This window comes from Psammomys obesus, unplaced genomic scaffold, assembly GCF_907164565.1.
Source record: "Psammomys obesus unplaced genomic scaffold, mPsaObe1.curated_primary_1811, whole genome shotgun sequence".
Taxonomy (NCBI): domain Eukaryota; kingdom Metazoa; phylum Chordata; class Mammalia; order Rodentia; family Muridae; genus Psammomys; species Psammomys obesus.
The window spans coordinates 6,286,581-6,298,824 of NW_026587032.1; the positions used below are offsets into that span (position 1 = coordinate 6,286,581).

The following is a 12,244-nucleotide window of genomic DNA, read 5'->3' on the forward strand; positions in this document are numbered from 1 at the left end:
GCCTTTCAGCCACACTTACCCCGTGCTCAAAACAGACCTAACTGAGATGGCTGGTGGGGTGTGCACCTGTAGTCCCAGCACTTAGAAGACAGAGGCATGTAGATCTCTAAGTTTATGGCCAGCCTGGTCTACAGAGGGAGTTCATGACAGCCAGGGCTACACAGAGAAACCCTGTCTTGAAACAACAACAACAACAACAAAAAGCAAAGCAAAGCAAAGCAAAATAAACACCAGACCAAAACTGCACTGTGCTAATAAAGGTTTCAAGGATTTCTGATACCGGTGAGCCACCATGGTCTTCCTTTAAAGCCAGGGCAGGCAGCTGGGGGGCTGCGCCATCTTTCAGTTATGATGAACAGACTCTTCCTATTACGTAAATAATAAGGTGTGGGTCATAGCAGGGCACAAATCACTGTGTTAACCGTGCTGCTAGTTTTTGTCCATTTAGCATAAGCTACAATAGTTTGGGAAAAGGGAACCTTGAGAAGATGCCACTATCAGATGGGGCTGTAAACAAGCTGTGGGGAATTTTCCTGACTGATGACTGAAGAGAATGAGCCCAGCTCTCCGTGGGCTGTGTCATCCTTGGTCCTGGGATGTATAAGAAAACAGACTGAGAGAGCCAAGAGAAACAAGCCGGTAAGCCAGCCTTACTCCATAACCTCTGCTTCAGTTCCTGTCTTGAGTTCCTGTCCTGACTTCCCTCAGTGGTGTTCTGAGATCAGAACGTGTAAGCCAAATAAACTCTTTCCTTCCCAAATTACTTGTAAAAGCTCACATTCTTTGTCACAACATAGGGAGGAAATTAGGACAGCTCTCAAATGGCCAAAGTAACCTTGAGTAGAAAGAGCAATGCTAAGGGGAAGGTATCCAATGTTATTTCAAGTAATAACACAGATCCATCACACTAAGAACAGCATAGCACAGACATAAAGACAGGCACATAGACCAAAGCATAGAATAGAGGGCCCAGAAGAAACTTACACCGTTAAAGTCCTGTAGTTTTCTCTAATCTGTTCCAAACACACAAAGAGGAAGCAGTCTAAGAAATGGTGCTGGGAGAGCTGTATGTCCACATGGCTGAAGACTAGAAGAGGATTTCTCTCTCTGCTCTGCACAAAGGTCAGTACAAAACGCGTCAAAGACCTTAATGGGAGACCTGAAACTTTGCAACGGAGAAAAGCAGGGAAAACACAACTTACAGACGAAATACAGACAAGGACTTCTTGGGAAGGGCTCCATAGCTCAGGCAATCATGTGGGAATTGCAGCAGGGAGGATATGAGTGAGAAGACTGCCTGGCAGATGACAAAACCGGAAGAGAGAAGGGACAGAGAACGGGAGAAAATCTTCATCGGGTATTCATGTGACAGAAGGTGGTTGGCTTGTACACGGCTCATCAAATTACACACACACACACACACACACACACACACACACACACACACCCCACACACGAGTACATGCACATAAATAGATGAATGTAGTTTTTTTTTTAAAGGAAGGCTTGAAAAGCCATTACGGAACTTATTCAATAATCTAAAAAGATAATAAAACCTTTAAAAATGAAAAGGTGAAACAAAAGCCAGGACACACACACTTGTAGACCTCTCTTTCTGCTGGACCATGGGTCTTTTTGTTCCTCTCTGGCTCTCTAAGGTGCCTGGTTCTTCTCCTGGCATGCTATCTCCTGAAGGAAATTTAATTCTGAAAGCTGCAATTTCACCTTCCTCCCCTTGCTCACCTGTTCCTAAGTGTATAGGGATTCGTGGCCCTGAACACTGAATTGGTGGGTAGATTCCATGAAGGGCACTTGTAGCTTATGGGCAAACAAAAAAGGCAGCTGTAGCTGGTGTCTGAAAATGCAAGCAGACAGAAATGCAGAGGAAGTGGGGAGGCATTTAATTGCTCCTCCTAGCGGAAGGATGGGCAACTTGCAGGAGGAGCTCTCTGACCTTTCTGGGCTCTGCTGGGTTTCATTTGGGAAAGCCGATAGAAACAATTCCATTTTCAGCTGGAGAGTTTTCACTCTTGACTCTCCACAATCTTTTCCCCTAAAAGCATGGTTGATTAATCATGCTTTTCTCTGACGCCTTGTGGCAGGTGACCCACGGAGCAGTGGGAGGCAATGGCTGAATGAAGACTCTTTAAAAAAACAAAACAAAAACAACAAGGAAGACCCTAGGGAAGATGCTCAATCCTCATTCAGAAGGACAAATGCGACAGACACTGGAAACAGGAGAAGACAGGGAACAGGACAGGAGCCTACCACAGATGACCTCTGAAAGACTCTACTGATCGAGGTATCAAAGCAGATGCTGAGTCTCATAGCCAAATTTTGGGCAGAGTATAGAGAATCTTATGAAAGAAGGGGGAGACAGAAATACCTGGAGGGGACAGGAGCTCCAAAAGGAGAGCAACAGAGCCAAAAACAAACAAACAAACAAACAAACAAACAAACAACCCAAAACTGGTCCCTGGGGCCCCTGCAGGGACTGATACCCCAACCAAGAATAATGCATGGAGAGGACCTAAAACCCTGGCTCAGATGTAGCCCATAGACTCAGTCTCCAAGTGGGTTCCCTAATAAGGGGAGCAGGGGTTTTCTCTGGCATGAACTCAGTGGTAGGCTCTCTGATCACCTCCCCCCCCCCCCCTGTGTGGGTGGGTCGGTGGGGGTGTGTGTGTGTGTGTGTGTGCGCAACCTTGCCAGGCCACAGAGGAAGACGATGCAACCAGTTCTGATGAGACCTGATAGGCTAGGGTCAGATGGAAGGGGAGGAGGACCTCCTCTCTCAGTGGACTGGGAGAAGGAAATAGGGGGAGAAGAGGGAAGGAGGATGGGATGAGGGAGAGGGCTACAAAAGTGATGGGATACAAAGTGAATAAATTGTAATAAATGATAATAAATAAAAAATTTAAAAAATTAAAAAAGAAGAAAAAAGTATAAATAAAAACAAACAAACAAACAAAAAACCAAAAAACCTATTTTGGCCAGATTTGAACAACATCCAAAGAAGTTTAGTAAGAGTGGCCCTTAGGTACAAAGGTACATGCCACAGACCTGAAGATTTTGTGCAGAGATCCTCGTAATTATTGCTTACCAGTCAAAAGCATGGATGTGTTCATTTGAAAGGATTAGACTAACTTTGTAACCTGTATGTCTTCTAAAGCCTATAGTTTTGAGTTTTAGGTTCAGGTTAAGCTAAAGCCTCTTAGTATCTTTCCAGAAAATGGAAAAATGTGACCCTATCTATGAGGACAGATATAAAAAAAAGGGCAAGCAAGCAATGACCTTCACTCAGCAAAAAAAAGGACCAGACCCTTATCTTTGAGATAGCATTTCTTAGCAACGAACCCAGACTTCTTCTGAGTAGCTTTTGACCTCCAGCCAAAAGTCCGCAGCCCCTAATCTTCAAGGATGAGCTAACCACCCCCACCTTCAATTGCAGCTGCATCCACACTTGGCAGGACTGGCCAAGCTTGAGCACCTAAGACTAACCAATTCTCTTACTTTATAGCTTCCTCATCCAATCCTAAATTGCCAAGACTTCAACTTCAAATCTCCCGCAATTTTTCTTTTAAAAACCTAAAGGCCTTTGTCTCCGGGGGCCACTCTTTGCTGACCGGCAGGGGTGACCCCATTGCGCAATGGTTAATAAACCTCTTGCTTTTGCAACGAGTCTTGGTCTGGGGGAGTTTCTGGGAAGGGCGCGATCTTGAACTCCTGAGCTGTGAGACCCCAGGTCTTACACATTGTCATGTCCTAAATGTATGCTTGGTAAATGGCTTACTTTTTAGGTATTTATAAATAAGTTATATCAAGGCTGGAGAGATGGTTCAGTGGTTAGGGGCACATACACTGCTCTTTCTGAAGAACCACATTAAGTAGCTTATAACCAGCACCAGGGAATTCAACGTTCTCTCCTGGCCTCCACAGGCATGTGCGTGCGCGCACACACACACACACACCCACACACACCCACACCACATGGGCGTGGAAGACCATGAGAAAGCTTGAAACAATTAAAACAAAACAGTTTGGGTCAGCAATATGTCTTAGAGTTTACAAGTGCTTGCCACATAAGATCCCCAACCTGGGTTCAATCCCCAGAACTCACATGAAGGTGGATGAAAATGACTAATTCCACAAAGTTGTCTGACTTCTACACACTTGCTATCGCTTGCATACAAATAAATAAGGATTTAGTTGTACAGCCAGTTTAATATGTGGCTTACATTAAATCTTAATTTTATGTCAAGATGAAGGTGAATAAAGCAAGGTTGTGTACACAGGCATACAATGGGCAAGAGTGATCATGTGTCCAAGTGTTTCTCCATTTGTATGGTTGTTGACCCCTGAGTCCCTCTTTGTGCCTTAAATCTGCTTTTAAGGCGATGAAAGGCGGCCGGACATGGCGGTGCATACTTTTAACTCCACACGTGCAAAGCTGATGTGGGAGGATCTCTGTGAGTTCCTGGCCAACATAGCAAGTTCCGGGCTAGTCAGGGCTACATAGTGAGATCCTGACCACCAGGTGGGCAAGGAGGAGGAGCAGGAGGAGGAGGAGAAGGAGGAAGAGGAGGAGGAGGAGGAGGAGGAGGAGGAGGAGGAGGAGGAGGAGGAGGGAGGTAACATCACAGGCAATGACTGAGTTATGATGCCTGCTGCCATCCATACAACTTTCCATTTGTCAACACAACCTGGAATCACCTAGGAAGAGTCTAGAGTGGAGTATTGTCTACAGGTTGGTCTGTGGGGGTGCTTATGGGGAATTTTTCTTTACTGGGTTGAGGTAGGAAGAGCCATCCCACTGTGGTTAGCATCATTCCCTGGGTTTGAGCTCTGGACTGTGTAAGAGAAGGTGGTTGAGCACAAGCATGCATTCATTCTCTCTGCTCTTGAGCGTGGATATGAGGTGACTAGCTACTTTAAGCACCTGCTGCTGTGACTTCTCACAGTGAAGGACTCTCCCATGAAATGTGAGCTAAAATAGACCTTGCTTTTTGTCAGGATATTTTATCTCAGCAACAGAGAGAAAGGAGGACACTGTTATTTCTTCCAGTTAGCTACTGAAATAATATTGTAATAAACATCTATAAACAAGTATTTCTTCTAGACCTTTCTTTTTTTATACATACCCACTAGTGAGATTACTGGAGCCTATGGCAATCCTGTTTTCAAATACAGAAATTTAGTTCTAACTTCAGTTAGTAGTAGACTGGGAAAGGCATCAGTTACGAGCACAGACTATCTCTGCCACAGTGGGAATATTTATTTGAACTAGTAAGAAAGGAATGACAATAGGATATTTAAAAGCCCCTAGAAGACTCTTCCCAGGACCATCTCAATCCATGCACTTGGAACACTGTATTTGCAAATGTTGAAGCCGGCATGGTGGAGGATCCCAGCACTCTGGGAGACAGATGCAGGAGAATCTCTCTGGGTTTGAGGCCAGCCTGGTCTACAGAGTTCTAGGACAGCCAGGGCTACACAGAGAAACCCTGTCTCGAGAAACCAAAAACAAAGAAATATTGAAAGCATCTAGGCTAGATTTCTCTTAAACAACTAAACAACTATATGTGTACCTGTGTGCACACACACACATCTTTCTATAGGTATCATACAGTGAGCATCATGAACAATTAGAAAGATTTACCCTAAACCCCACGCGGCAGAAGTGTTGTTTGTCAATGCTGGTAGCTTGCTTTTCTGATTGGGTGGGAATGTGTCCAGGAAACTCACAACTCAGAGGCCTGGGAAGGGATTCCAGCTCTGAGTGGGACAGTGTCCCAGGGTGTCCTGAGACACGGGAGCCCAGGAACCTCACAGCTCTAAGGAGGCCTCCTCAACAGAGATGCTGCAGCTCCCAGGGAGGGTTGCTCCAACCCTGATGAGGGGAGGAGCCTGAGTTCTGCTCCTTCAAGTGGGTCACAACAGGCAATAAATCTCAAAAGAGATTTACTGGAAGGGCAAATCCAGGAAAGAAGGGAACAAATCCAGGAGAGGCTGCCTCTGCTCCAGGATGAAGGCAGCAGGGAACTGGAGCAGAAGCAGCCTTTATATAGGAATTCTAAGGTGTCAGTGTTTTCTAGGGCAGGGATTTCCAGAATGAGGATTGGTGTGATTTCAAGTCCTGAGCTTGGGGAGCTCAGGGATTGGTGGGCTTTCCTCTTCAGGGATTGGTCAGTTTTCCTGCTCAGGGATTGGTGGGTTTTTGTGGGAAGCTCAGGGATTGGCTAGTTCTTCTGCTTAGGGATTGGTGTGTTTTTGTCCAGACTTTTCACCTCAAATTAGCATAATCGGGAGGAGTCCTGCTGAGGGGCTGGGGATGACAGTTGCAGAGGTCTGGGGGAGGAAAGGTGTCGGTTCCCTTAGCAGCAGGCCGAGGCAGGAAGGGTCACCATGGACAGCTCCCGCCGAGGCGCTGACAGGAACTGCCAGGGCCGGGAGGAGAGGCTGGCGGCGTCACTTTGAGCTTTCGTGGCCTGCTGCTCGAGGCTAGGCATGGCCCTTGGGGGGCAGGGGTGTCTGGTGTCGGGGGAGTCAGCGGGCCACCCCAGCAGAGGGCCGGTGAGCTGCAGGGCTGGAGCTGGGGACGGCGGGTTCGCTGCTGCCTCGTGGCGGAGGGGGTCGGCAGTGGCCACGGCGGCTTGGGGGCCACCGCTAAGGCAGCTGGGTTGAGGCTCCCCTGCAGCATGACCCGCAGCCAAGGCTGTCTCTCCAGCTCTCTCCGGTGCGAGCCTCACAAAGCAACCCCTCGAACGTTGTCCTCTGACCCCCCCACTCACAGGCCACGAGCAGGTCTCCCCCCAGTAAATAACGGATGTAACAAACAAAGAAGGCCCAGCGCGGCTGTCTCTCTTGCCCCGGGCTGGATTTCTACGGGTGGAAGTAATGCCTCAAATGTATAGAATGCTGTCCTAACGTCCGAGCTGAAATTATTTTAAGATTGCAAGAAGCTTTCCATGTTTGACTGTCTCCCTTTAGATGGCCCAGTGCATGACTGCCAAAGCCAGGGAATTAACGTTTCTAAGTACTGCAAGCGAATCTACCTAGCTTGCCCCACCATCCATCCCTTGTGTAAGCCTCTTCCTAAGGGTATACCCACGTGCTTTGCTGGACGTCGCTCAGTCTGAGTCTGCCTGCTTCCTCATGTCTTGGAATCCACCGTAGGCCACCACAGTGGGGAAGACAGATCGTGATACCAATGTCTCGAGTGGTACTCGGGCTTGACTGAGGAGGCATCTGCTCTTCTTGTCCTCCTCCCCATTTGTAACTGGAGCATCTTTCGAGGAAATGACTTTTGCTCTACTTCCGTCCTCGCCCACACGTTTATAGGTGGTGTCTGGATAAGTGGACTTTGGCGCCATCTTTACTTCCGCAGTGACTATGGGATTCTGTTGGGAGGAGGCTCTATCCTCCACCCCCATCCCAGCAGAGTTTCACTTCCCTAGGGGTACTCCCTCTTGTGCCCATTACCCGTGGCCTCCACATGGCAGGTGTGGCCAGTGAAGAAGGGGTCAGCAATGGCTGCTCTTGGCAGCTTATTGCCAGCAGATGGCATCTGTCCACGCCTCTACTATCATTTCTCACCTCCGTTTCCTTACAGAACACCGCAGGTTTTTCTCTCGACATCCATACATTTGTGAAAAATGTAACAAAATGAAACAAGGGTGGTGTCTGGGCGTGACTTGTGGAGCTGGTTTTCTCCTATCACTAAGTAACTTGAGACATTTTTAGTGCATTTTTATTTTAATTGTGTGTGTGTGTGTCAGAGGACAACCTTGAAAGTCATTCATTCCTCAAGAGGTGTCTACCTTGTTTTTGGAGACAGGGTTTCTCAGTGAATATATAATTTGGCAATTCAGCTAGGCTGGCTGGCCGTAGGGAATCTGTCCGTGTCCCGGTAATCCCAGTACTGGGATTACAAGTGCCTGGCTTTTGTTTTTAACGTGGGTTCTGAGATCAAACTTAGGTTCTCAAACAGGCAGAACAAATGCTTTGCCAACAGAACTATTCCTCTAGCCCCTGAATTTAGATAAACATAAATCTTATAAGTTTATACAGTTCCATCTACTGATGCAGTCTTCATTCAGGCTTTTTGCCTTTTTTAGACATGATATTCAACTTGTTCTCTTAGATTACTTAATGCATTCAATTTCTTCTCCTTTTTTCTTTTCTTGCATTCTTACAAATTTATTTTATTCTTTTGGAATATATTCTACCAGACTTTCTAACATCAAAATGCTTCCTTATTTTGATATATTTGCCCCAAGTTCAGGATCGTATAAAGATGAATTTTAAATCAGTAGAGAAATGCATACAGAGTCTAACAAATTTACCCACTCGGAGGATAAGTAGATATTTATAAAAATAGATTCCACGTGGATATATGTATATTAGGAAAGTATATTTTTAAGGTTTGTTTTATTTTTAGTTATGAGTATATATGTGTCTGTACTTATGTATACAGTGCTTGCAGAGGCCAAAAAAAGTCAGCAGATCCCCCGGGGTGGAATTTACAGGCATTTTCGAGCCTCCCTGAAGTCAGTGCTGGGTAAACTCAGGTCCTCTACAGGAGGTGAAAGTGCTCAGAACTGCTCCAGCCCCATTAGGTATTAAGGATTATTTATCAAGAAAACATGAGCTCTGCGGCTCAGGCCCTCTTAACAAATGCTCGGCAAATTATCTGTGCTCCCATGGTTTGACAGCCTCGGGCAAAGGGGAGACAGATAAAGTTAGGAAGCTTTTCATCACACTGCTAGGACATCCGCCTTAGAGCACAGACGTGCATACGATGGCAAAAAACATTTCACTCTTCACCACTCTTACAAGGCTTTGGTTATCTATACCCAAAACATACTAAGGCAAATCTTTTATTTGAATACATTTAAATAAATAAGAATATAAAACACAGGTCTGCAAGCATGTGGGGTCACTAACATAAATACTAATTTACAGGACGTGTAGGCCTAAGAGAATACAACAGAAAAGAGGACTGTGATGAGGCCCAGGAGAGAGTCCAAAACCAAGTCACCAGCGATGGGCGTCAAAAGCGCCACAAACAAACCCGGCACGTGCTCCGGGTGACCCGAGACCTGGGAGAGGCAGGTCTCGGGCCTCACGGGATGTGGTACTCCCGGAAGCACTTGGCGTGGACGCCCTTCTGGCACTTCTCGCAGCGGGTGTTGGTCTGCGAGTGGCAGAGGGCGCACCGGGTCCTCTTGTCCTGATGGACGATCCAGTGCCCGATCCTGTCGAAGCGGCTCTCGGTGTCCGGCCGCCGGCTCCGCCTCCCCGGGGAGGAGGCGGCCGCGTTGCTCTCCAGGTAGACGCGGGCCACGTACCTGCGGAAGGCGAGCAGGTCGGCCCGCGCGCCCCGGCGGCACAGCCTGTGCAGCTGCCACGCGTTGTGGAGGGCCGCGTCGAGGACGTAGCCGAGGAAGCCCAGGTACCACCTGGTGCCCCGGATCTTCACCTTGTACTTGGCGACGTTCTGGTCCATTCGGTCAAGCCCTCTGGCCTTTTCCCGGTAGAGCTTCAGCAGGGCCGGCGGGTGGCGCTGCGCCCGGGCTTTGGCCGCCCCCGGGCGGTGGCTGCTCTCCTCCACCTTGGAGTGGGACGAGCCCCCTTTCCTTCTCCTCGGCTCTCTGGGAACCTTGAGGGGACAGCGCCCGGTTCTGACCTCGCGAACGGTTCCCGTGGCCTTCACCCCCTTCCCCCTCAAAGCGGACATCAGCCGGACGCTCGCGAAGACCTTGTCAAAGAGGATGTGGTAGGGCAGGCGGCCACGCTCCCGGAGCGCGTCCACAAACCTGACCACCATGCTGCCCCCGACGTCCAGGCCTCCCTGGGAAGGTTCGAACCACACCAGGTAGCCCCTGCTGGTCGTCCCACACCAGATCTTGTAGCCCAGCCGGACAGGCCTCGCTGAGCGCCGCCGCCTGGAGCCCCGGGGCCCAAAGTACTCGCAGACGGATTGGCCGAAGCTGTAGAACTCTTCCAGCGGGGCGTGCTTCCGGAAGTTACGGTTCGCGCGGACGAGGAGGGGCCTGACCTTGGCAAACCTGTCGCCCTCGTCCAGATCACTGTTATCCGCAAAGTGCAGGTATGAGAAGATCAGCTCGAACCTGTCCCTCCTGATGGCGTCCGCCACAAGGTGATGATGACAGTCGGGGGCCGTCTCCCAAAACATCCGTCTCCGTGGGTAGGAGACGTACCCACTTAAAATCAAGACGCCCAGGACACACTTCAGTTCCTGGGCCGTGAGGTCCAGGGTGACGTTTTTCTGCCGAGCATAACGGTTGGTCTCATCCACAATGAAACCGATTGTCCCGCCGTCAAAAAACAGTTCAAAGAGGCCCACAGGACTCAGCTCCTGGGTTTTCAGGTCCTCCATATGAGGGTCTGAGGCAGTCCAGCTGCCCAAGTCTGGCTGGATATCTCTCTTGGTCCAAACACGGTGAGTCTCCACTGCTGCCTTCTGCTTTTTCTTGGGCAGCTGGAGCTCCAGCTTGTCCTCCTCCCTCTTCTCCCCCTCGTCCTCCCCCTCCTTTCCCTCCTCCTCCTCGGGGTCTGAGTCCTCAGAAACGACCGAAGCATGCAGCACCCGGCCAGGCAGCTGGGCACCATTCTGGTCACTGTCTTCTTCCCCAGAGTCCTCATCAGTGAAGTCCCCAGAGGCGTTGTCTGGGGGTGCGATGAAAATCTTCTCCCTGTTGCTTCCAAACTCATCGTCCTCCAGAGCGCTCAGGACCTCCAGCAGCTTAGGCGACCTCACCTTTGGGTGTGCCCCCCTCCCGGCAGGGACCGCTCTGCAATGACAGAACGGTCAGACAGAGGCCACTCCAGAGCGACTCAGCTCGGAGAGTTGGGCCCATCAAGTGTGGCATCACATCAGCGAGCCTTCCACACAAACAGAGCGGGCAGGAATAGGGGTGGCCCTGGGGGAGACCACTTGGGCCCCTTCCTCCCGAAGGATGAGGGGAGTTAAGCCGTGCTCGCACATCAGGCACACCCAGAGGGGTGTGCCATCACCCTCCCCTGACTGCCACGCTCTCCTCCCTCCGCTCCCTTCCTCCTTTATTCTTTCTGAACAAACTGCTCAGTGAGGCCGATGGGGCGAAGGGACTAAAAAGTCATCGACTGAGTAAGGCTTTCAAGCGTGGAATAAATGTTCCCATGAAACATCTCGTGAGTCTCTTACCGTGAGTCTGAAGCCATGACAACCTGGGAAGAGGAGGTTGTTCTCCTTCAGGGTCTGCAAGAGCCTGTAAGACAACGGAAGTCAGTACTTTAATAAAGCAGCAGGCTCTTTGCCCTTTAAAGGACATTCCTTGCTTACGGCTGGCTCACCAACTGGCTCACCAACGAGGAGGAAAGGAATGGGACGCACACAGAGGAGACAGTGTCAGCTGACTCTCCCAACTGGACTCTGCTCAGAGCCCAAACCAACGTTACATTCTAGGTCAGTGTGGCTCATCGGTGCAGCTGTGGACATTTGGTGCTAGATAAGTCTTGGCTGGTTGGGGGTTTTGTGGGGACAGAGTCAGCCCCGAGTGAGTGAGCGTCAGCCCTGGTTTCTGCCCACTAGGTGACTGCAGAATACCTCACTCTCCTTAACTGCTCATATAAAAAAGTTACAGGGGAGGAAAGAATGGCTCACCAGCTAAAGGCTTACACAGGGCTGGCAACTTGAGTGTGGTCCCTGGAATGCGCATGAAGGGAGAGGGAGAGAGGGTTGTTTGGACTGCCACACACTTGGGGTGGCACTCAGGTACCACCCCCACTCCCAGCACGATAGCAACGGAACAGAAGTCTCCAGACACGCGGCTGTTCCCTGGGTGGGGGCACAAAATCGCCTCTGATTTTCAGTGAAGATGGAACTTTTCTGCCTCAGAACTACCCACATTGGCAGCCACAGGCCACAAGTGGCTACTGGGCGCTTGGAATATGGCTGGAGAAGCTGAAATTTTAATTTAAATAGCCACATAGGATTAACGGACTAGACAAGGAAATTCTGAATAGATCAAGAACTAACTGTGGGGCCTTGGTGGGGGAAGGGCACTTGTTGCTCCTCCACAGAACCTGCGCTTGATTCCCAGACCCATGTCTGGCAGCTCCGACTGCCTGTGACTCCAGCTCCAGGGGATCTGATGGCCCTTTCTGGCTTCTGTAGCACATGCACATACATAACACACACACACACACACACACACACACACACACACACACACACACA

The 12,244-nt window shown here is 49.5% G+C and overlaps 1 protein-coding gene across 2 annotated transcripts in view; it reads right to left on the bottom strand.

The window, feature by feature from the left end:
• Positions 1–8,875: 8,875 nt before the first annotated feature.
• Pgbd2 (piggyBac transposable element derived 2) overlaps positions 8,876–12,244 on the bottom strand; it is an 8,466-nt gene continuing 5,097 nt past the window's right edge. For both annotated transcript variants that reach the window (XM_055602881.1, XM_055602880.1), the window contains exons 2-3: positions 11,210–11,273; positions 8,876–10,817 (exon numbers count right to left, since the gene is read on the bottom strand). In XM_055602881.1, the coding sequence (XP_055458856.1) occupies positions 9,125–10,817; positions 11,210–11,226 (1,710 nt within the window). In that variant the 5' untranslated portion in view covers positions 11,227–11,273 and the 3' untranslated portion in view covers positions 8,876–9,124. The remainder of the gene's footprint in view (positions 10,818–11,209; positions 11,274–12,244) is intronic.